At 41.3% G+C, this 7,991-nt stretch overlaps 1 protein-coding gene across 4 annotated transcripts in view; it reads right to left on the minus strand.

Annotated features, from left to right (window-relative positions):
• Nucleotides 1-7,727, minus strand: part of LOC107083841 (sodium/potassium/calcium exchanger 1-like) — a 28,717-nt gene extending 20,990 nt beyond the window's left edge. For 2 of the 4 annotated variants that reach the window (XM_015373342.1, XM_015373340.1), the window contains exons 1-2: nt 7,520-7,723; nt 5,972-7,031 (exon numbers count right to left, since the gene is read on the minus strand). In XM_015373342.1, coding sequence (XP_015228828.1) covers nt 5,972-6,913 — 942 coding nt within the window. In that variant the 5' untranslated portion in view covers nt 6,914-7,031; nt 7,520-7,723. Of the gene's footprint in view, nt 1-5,971; nt 7,032-7,519 lie in introns of all 4 variants that reach the window. The other 2 variants (XM_015373343.1, XM_015373341.1) reach the window with 2 other exon arrangements.
• Nucleotides 7,728-7,991: the final 264 nt, after the last annotated feature.

A 7,991-nucleotide genomic window follows, 5' to 3' on the forward strand; every position in this document is an offset into this window, starting at 1 on the left:
ATATACCATATACCATAGAAAGGGGATAAAACATTTCCGGTAGAAATTGTATTGCAGTGATACTTTATGTTTTGAATGGGATAATGGCACACGGAAGACAATTTTCTTGACATTTGACTGAAAAATTTATAATATAAAAATTGGAATTACATTAATATTTCTGTCTTTTTCTTTTTTCAGCGTCAAGGAAATTTCTCCAACCCTATGAAGGTAATATGTAATTCCTCCCAAGACTGATCAGGTGTTTATTTTTCTCTTCTAACTCTCATTGAACATAATGTTTGAACATTATCTAAATTAGTCCAAGTCGTAGGTCAGAAACCTTTAAAGTGCCGAGTGACATTTTTTGACCTTTCAAGCTACATAAAATTTGTTAAACACTGCAAAGAGTGTTTGACTCTTTAAAACAAACTGTTTTTGTAACTTACATACCTATGCTAGGGAATGTGTTTAGATTTTTTAAAATATAAACAAGATTTAAAATTAAAGGTTTAAAGGAGCAATACGTAACAAACTCTTAGGGCCCTATCTTCAAAGAATCCATATAAAAGGTGCTAAACTGAGGATATCTTATGTGGTACATTGTTTTAACCCTCCTATCGTCCTCAAATATAGTAACAAATTTGGTCCTTGGGGTCAATTTGACCCCAGGGATATTTAACTCCAAAAAATGATTTACAGAATATTGTTGACCAAGTTTTTGTGACAGGCACTTTGTTTATTTGTTGAATACATAAATAACCCCTTGAAAATCAGTGAGTTGACCTTCCCTCTAGCACCACCATCAGGCCAAACCTTTAAATGAAAATGAGTTTAAATTTACAGGTTTTGAGCACATTCATGACTCTCACCAAATGAACCATATTGATTAATGTTGGTGACTCCCCCTTTCCTCTCATAAACATATTTATTTACTTATTTTTATCTATTTTGTTGTAATATATTTGTTGCTAGTTACTGTAGGATCTTACTCACCCCTCCTCTCTTGTTATCCGGGCTTGGGACCGGCAATGGCAGAGTTATAGAGTTTTTTTTGTTTGTTTTTGTTTTTTTATGATTTTTTTGGTTGTTTTTTCTGTTTTTTTTTTTTCATTTGTGTGACAAAAAAAGGATAATGAGAACATGTCACGTAGTAGTTAGAACATGGAACAGTTTTTAGAGAGAAACAACATGAAAATCCACCCATTTTGAACAGTGTGATAATGTCAGTAGCTAAAACATGGAACAGTTCATGCCACAGTAGCCAAGCTTTTAGTCTGCACTACTGTACACAGGATGTGCAGAGTGTGTGTGCATGCTCCTTGCAGACATACTTTTCGCATTTTGAACAGGTCATGCTGGTCTTGCAGTCGTTTCGGGTGGGACAGACCTGACACCTGCCACGTTTCTTGCCTGCAGTTTGTGCCACTGGAGGAGTTGGGGTGTTTTTTTCTCCCTCTGTATGTCCCTCACAATAGCTGCATCAACTGGTGATGCTCTTGGAAGGCTCTGTCTTCTCTCAATTTGAGGCCTGACCAGTGCATTGCCAAGCTCCTCCAGGAAAAGCCTCCTTCGGCTGAGTTTTCCCCTATTCCAGTATTTGTTTATCTCACACCAAATCACGAACGCATTATATGCACTCACATCAATGATGTGGAAGAAGATGAAAAGGGGGCAACGGGCAGTCATGCGTCGACAGCTGTATGTGGCTGGGAAAAAGGCGGGAAAAATCAGTTCTATTTTGGCAGGTGTGAGTTCAGAAGGTCACACAGATCCCCAGATGTCTCAGTTCAAATGTATCAACTCTGCACCTGCAGGTGCGGTCATGTTAGGTCACTGACAATTTTTAGCAGCTAAAACAGCTTGAGGTCAAATTGACCCCAGAGGACAACCAATGAAACCAAAAAAAAAAATAAAATCACAAAAATTTTATGCTTTACCAGTTGTGCCCATCAAATTAGGAAAAGTCATGAAATATGAAGCAAAAAAAAAAAAAAGTTAACTACTATTTTTTGAATGATAAACATTGAATGGGGTCAAATTGACCCCAAGGACGACAGGAGGGTTAATGGGTGATCTACAAAGGTTGCTGCTGAGATGTAAAGACATGCATACCGACGTGTTGCAAAAATATCTTTTTAAAAAAAGGAAAAGCTCTTACAACAGCCAGTTGTTGAAACTCTAATGATATAAGCAGCTCTTTAGGGGCCTAATAAAAGGGCATAATTAAATCATTACTCCACAGGAGCACGGTTACAGAAAAGTGCTGTTGCATTATAGATCCGCCTCCTGTGCTGTGCTCTCTAACTAGATTGACCTCTGCCTCGAAGTTGCCTTTATCAACAGTTTGTCTGTCTGTTCAGATTTGTTTCATTCATTTTCAGGCCAAGATCATCCATCTGTTATTGCAGTGGTTCCTACAGTGGGGAGCGTGCCCCTTAGGTGTGGCCGAGTGTAATTGCTGGGGGAGCCTGGTGGAAATTTATTAAATTACCCACCTCAAGAGGGTTTGTTTTTTTACATTAATAGCAATGTTAGTTGGGTAATTAGATTTTTTTTTTATGGAAGTCTGTAAGTATTTTACAATAAAATTGGTTTCTATCAATAAATCTCATGACAAGAATGAAATCCTTAATATTGATAATTGCTATTCAAAGACAACATAGACAATGTAAAATGTGCTTCTGGTATTTATGGTGCATCACATAGGCTTTTGGTTCCTTCATCTGTGACTACTTTAAATTATTATTCATCACATTAGACGCTGTATAGAGGTATTTCAAGGACTGTAACAAAAACAGAGTGACATTTTGAGGGGCTCACTGTCTACAACACCTGGAGTCCTTTTAGTTCAGCACCATCAAAGGATTTTACACAAATGCAGTCTCATCCTGCTCAGACACACCAATCAGCTGTCAGTGAGTCTGAGCGAGCAGGAGTCGGAAAGATGAAAGGACAGAAAATTCACTGAAACCAAAGGACAGAAGTTTGTCTGGATATGATTGCAAAACCTTGCAAAAGTATTCACACCTCTCCATCTTTTCCACCTTTTCTCATTGTATACACATAACCTTCAAGGTTTTGTGTCATGATTGTCCCGCGTCCACTTTTCAAGTATCTTTCACCAGGCTTCCTGTCCATGCTAAAGAAAAGTATCTAGATAGCATAATATTGCAACTACCATGTATTACACTAGAGGGAATTGTGTTAATTTTCTGCAAAAGCAATATCCACAACACAATAACACTCTCCACATTTTAACACATTTACTTGTGGCAATCAGGTGGACACCATTTACTACTCAGGGGACTTTTAAAGAAGACTGCTAACATAGTCTATGGTCATAGTCCATTCTAATTCTACCTCATAATTGTCTGTTAAGCTGTGTTGGTCTATCATCACATGAACTGAATTAAAAGTTTTTCAATGTAATATTTTATTCACAATGTTTTGTGCACAAACAACATCTATTACTAGGGTTTCTATCATTTAAACTAGATCAGTATTAGTTAAATATGTAAAAATCTGTCCACAATCGACCAAAATACTCCCATTTCAGAGAACAGATCCCAATTTGTAACTTTGTAATTAAATAGTGACTTGCATAGTGTATGTAAACAGATGAAAGTAGAATTCAATAGCAGTAGTAATATTGTGCAATTGCTATTATTGCACTGCAGGAAAATACCAACCCTTTAAAATTAGTTATATGTGGCAACAACAGCTACAGGGCCTGAAGGGCCCCATTAGTTTCTGTATCATGGGGACCAAAGTTCATGGAAGAGCCTCTGTGTGGAACAACAATATGCATATTTTGTTTCCCAGCCATTTTCCTGACTACCCAGGTTTTGAGGTGTTCATTGTGGTCATCACAATTATTTTCAGATGGTTTGTAGCACAGAACCTTTTATTTATTATATCTGGCTAAAGAAAGAGATTTCTTTAGAAAGGGTTATTAGACTATGTTGCATTTTTTCAGGCAGATGTTCCCAGAATGCCATTTTGTGCAGGCCAGTTGACAGCTTGTACATCTAAATTTTGCCGATCATATATCAATTGTACGGAGCCCCTCTGATGACATGGTCAAAAAAAATGTTTAATTGTGGCCACGAAGTAGTATTTCGCGGCCACGCAATAAGTATAACGTGCGCACAAAATACTACTTCGTGGCCACGCAATAAGTTTAACGTGCGCACGAAATACTTATTAATAATATCAATAAATCCGCCCCTGTTTTCAGGCTTATGTTAACTGTAATGACTTATCTTGGACAGGCTGCTATGTAAACGGGCCTTTAGTCCTTCGTTTAGCTATGCTGCGGTTGTTTACACTACGCATTTTCCACCTAAAATAGCGTATTAGCAACAAATGTCACGTGACTGGCGGAGGCCGACTGGGTAAGCAAATCGAGCGCGCCTTAGACCTTAGAGAAGGCGCGCTCAATTTGCTTACCCAGTTGTCCAGGAATGATATTAATATTATTAATAAGTATTTCGTGCGCACGTTAAACTTATTGTGTGGCCACGAAGTAGTATTTCGTGCGCACGAAATACTACTTCGTGGCCTCAATTAAAAATTTTTTTTGACCATGTCATCAGAGGGGCTCCGTACAATTGTCATCTGTCAATCAATTTTTATTTTTTTTTAATCAAAGTATCTTGATTGCGAAATTCCTTTTATGTCGCAGCTAATATACGCAATGATTGAAATAAGAATAATTTCCTTTCCCATTGAGTTCTGTCCCAGAGTTTACAGGGATGGATGTCTGTGTCTTCGGCAGCCGTAGAGCTAGCAGAACTGGTGGCGTTGCGAGGCAAGGGCTCAAACATGTACGGCTGTAAGCCTTCTACACCAAACCAAGCTTCCGCCGCCCCGGCGTCCTCCTCTCTGAAACCACTTTCTCATTTAATGAGTGGTATGGTAGGATGGTGATCACCATGGTCATACATGTAAGGTGGATCCTCTTGCAACTAAATTACACCCTCAGTGCATCAGAAGCCATGTTGATTACAGTCAGGCTCAATTCTATGGCACATGTTTTCACCATGTTTTCTCCTCTTGTGATTTACTGACTCAAATACCCAAAATGAAAAATTATTTCATTCCTTCAAAGCAATTTCGATAGGATGCATTTTAAGATATGCTGCATTCATTTTAATTCAGCTGTGTTTTTATTATCATCAAAGTTAGATCAGGTAAAAAAAAAAGTAAAATACAGCAGAGGAGGATAACATTAAGATTTTGATCTGATCAATGCTGATTTTGAAGTTATTTGCAGTAATAATGGATTAACATTAAAACACAAATCTTTGTAACTGATGCCAGTTTCCTTGATGAATAAGAGCAGTAAACTCCGAAAACCATGACTAAACAAAACATGAATATGTTTCCTGTACAAACTAAAATATTTTGATTATTGTTATGATAATTGTTCTGCATCTTAACTTTTTAAAGATGATTGATGTTTAATGAAATCAATAAGGCCATTGATATTTCTTTTAAAATGGTGTTTTATGATTGAATAAACACCAACTGGAATATTTTCACAGAAATACTGCTTGCAGATTTTTGTTTTCTGTAAATGGATCACATGTATTTTTAATTCTAGCAGTTCCGACCTAACCTGACAACAGCCAGATGCATGTCTCGCTCCGCCCACCGAATTTATGGTCTGTCCAATCAGGACGCAGGGCGGGTGTGTTCTGGAGTGGAGAAGCGACCGTTAAGATTCCAACAACAATGGCGGCTCGCATTGAGGAAGCAAGCGTTAGCATTGATGCTGCTATTTCTTCTGTGTTGTCAAATCTATCTGATATTGTTTCATTTAAAGAACATCAGAGAACGGCTTTGAAGGCTTTTGTTGGTGGAAACGATGTTTTCGCCCTTCTCCCGACCGAATTTGTGAGTGGAGCTGGGCGGAGCGAGACATGCATCTGGCTGTTGTCAGGTTAGTTCCGACCCAGATGAGAGTCCAAAGTCGCCAATGACTCACCTTTTCTGGCTCGGTCGTGCTCCACGTCTTGACGATGCTCCTGTGCCTGTTGAGCTGGTTTTTGAAAGTCCGCTCAATCTGACTGTTAAACTTCATGAAGATCACGTAGCTTATGTAGCCCAGCACCAGCATCAAGCTCTCCCACCACCAGATCACATTGTCCAGGAAGAAGACGATAAGCATGATGAGGTCCAAGATGTAGAAGTTTATGTCCCTAAAGAGAGGCCACCAGGTGAGGTGCAGCATCTCCCTGGAGAAGATAGCACACATTCCGATCACAAACAGGATGTTAAAGACGGCTGAGCCCACGATGGTGCCAATGCCCACGTTGCTGTGAGAGATGAAGACACCAATGAGGGAGGTAAAAAGCTCTGGGGCTGAGCCTCCAGCCGCCATGAAAGTGGCTCCGGCAACGTCGTCAGAGATCTCCAGTTTATCAGTGATGACTCCCAGCGCAGGAACGAAGAACTCGTCACAGACTATGGCCAGGGAAACAAACATGTAGATCATACCAATGATATGCAGAACCACCCAGCCTTGGCGTCGCTGCTCCACTGAGAAGAGGTCTTCTGGGTAGTCTCCTTTACTGTGCGGGGGTTGGAGTGGCTGTTGGGGAGGAGCTGTGGTGGTCAGCAGCGGTGGAGTCGGAGGTGCTCTTGGAGGGCGAGGATCCACATAGTGGCACACTTCTAGATCTGTCCTGTTGACAATAATCACCAAGGGAGGTTTGGTGCTCTCTAGTTCAGTCTCATTGGAGGCCCTCACCTCCCGAAGTCTGACCTCTAGATCATCCTCACCGCCCCAGTCTGCTCCAGCATTGAAGCTGATGGGGGCATGAGGCTGCCTGCTCTTCAGACTCAGCGCGTAGATGCATAAGAGCAGCACGCCTGAGACGAAGAGGAGGATACGGCTGCGGTTGAGCCTCCTCTGAGGAAACTGCATGTTCACCGACTTGAGTCCCAGCTGGAAGTTAGGTGAGATGCATTCCAGTGACCTAACGGAGACAGACAGAGAGCCGGATTCATCTTTTCACAGCGGGTGGATTTAACCTGTAGAAGGACTGAGAGCAGAAAATCATAAGCATGTGCAAACGTTCCCCACAGTGTGCATGATTACCAATCTGAAGCGGAGAGGTGACTGTTTGATGTGGTTGATGGAGGATGCAGACAGCCACCTGTTGCTATGGCTACATAATCACTCTGGCTGCAGATTCTCAGGAAAACATGATCCCACCGAGACACGTAAAAAAAAAAAAAAAGGTGCAAAAAGATGCACGTCTATGATGAGGCAGGGACTTTGTTCACATGGGTTTTCATGCTGCGTTAGAGCCAACAGGAGCGCACATGTGCAGAAAGTGATGAGGCGTAATTTAAAGCAGCGGGCTGAGAATTAGACGCTCATAAAACAGCTGCAACTGAGCCGCGTTTAATTATAAGGAAAACCATGACGCAGTTTCTCTCACCGTGTCACAGACTGTTTTAGAAATAAATTAAACGTAATGATAAGGCAGCTCTTCACGGAAAGGCAAACACTATCTGCGGGTCCTACCTGCTGGGGCCACCGGGTGCTTGGTCTCCTCTCCGCGGACACCGACTCCTCCAGCTGTGCGCCGCCGACCCAGAGATGCTGACTCCGGCTTTTGGCCAGCTACAAGGGCGCACCGCATGTCGGGGCTTGGCCGGAGCTCAGCATAATGCCGCTAAGAGGATTAGAGCAGGAGAAGCACCTCTCATCTTCCCCTTCCCTAATCAATAAAGCAGCGCTCCCAGCTGTGGCTGGACGGACAGTGGTGCTCAGGGACTGATGGTCTCCCTGGGTGTGGTCACCCAGGTGTCTCATTAAATAATGTCCACCGTTCATCCCCTGCCAGGTGGCATCTTTTTCTAAAACTGCGCTTTAAGAAAAAATGGACCCTTTTTTAAGAAAGTCGGAGGGTTGGATTTCGTACTGAAATGTGATTTTGAAATTAGGAAGTTACCTGTCAAATTATCAGAATTCCATAAACAGATACTACATTTTT

Source organism: Cyprinodon variegatus, unplaced genomic scaffold (genome assembly GCF_000732505.1).
Source record: "Cyprinodon variegatus isolate N-32 unplaced genomic scaffold, C_variegatus-1.0 Scaffold86, whole genome shotgun sequence".
NCBI classification, from domain to species: domain Eukaryota; kingdom Metazoa; phylum Chordata; class Actinopteri; order Cyprinodontiformes; family Cyprinodontidae; genus Cyprinodon; species Cyprinodon variegatus.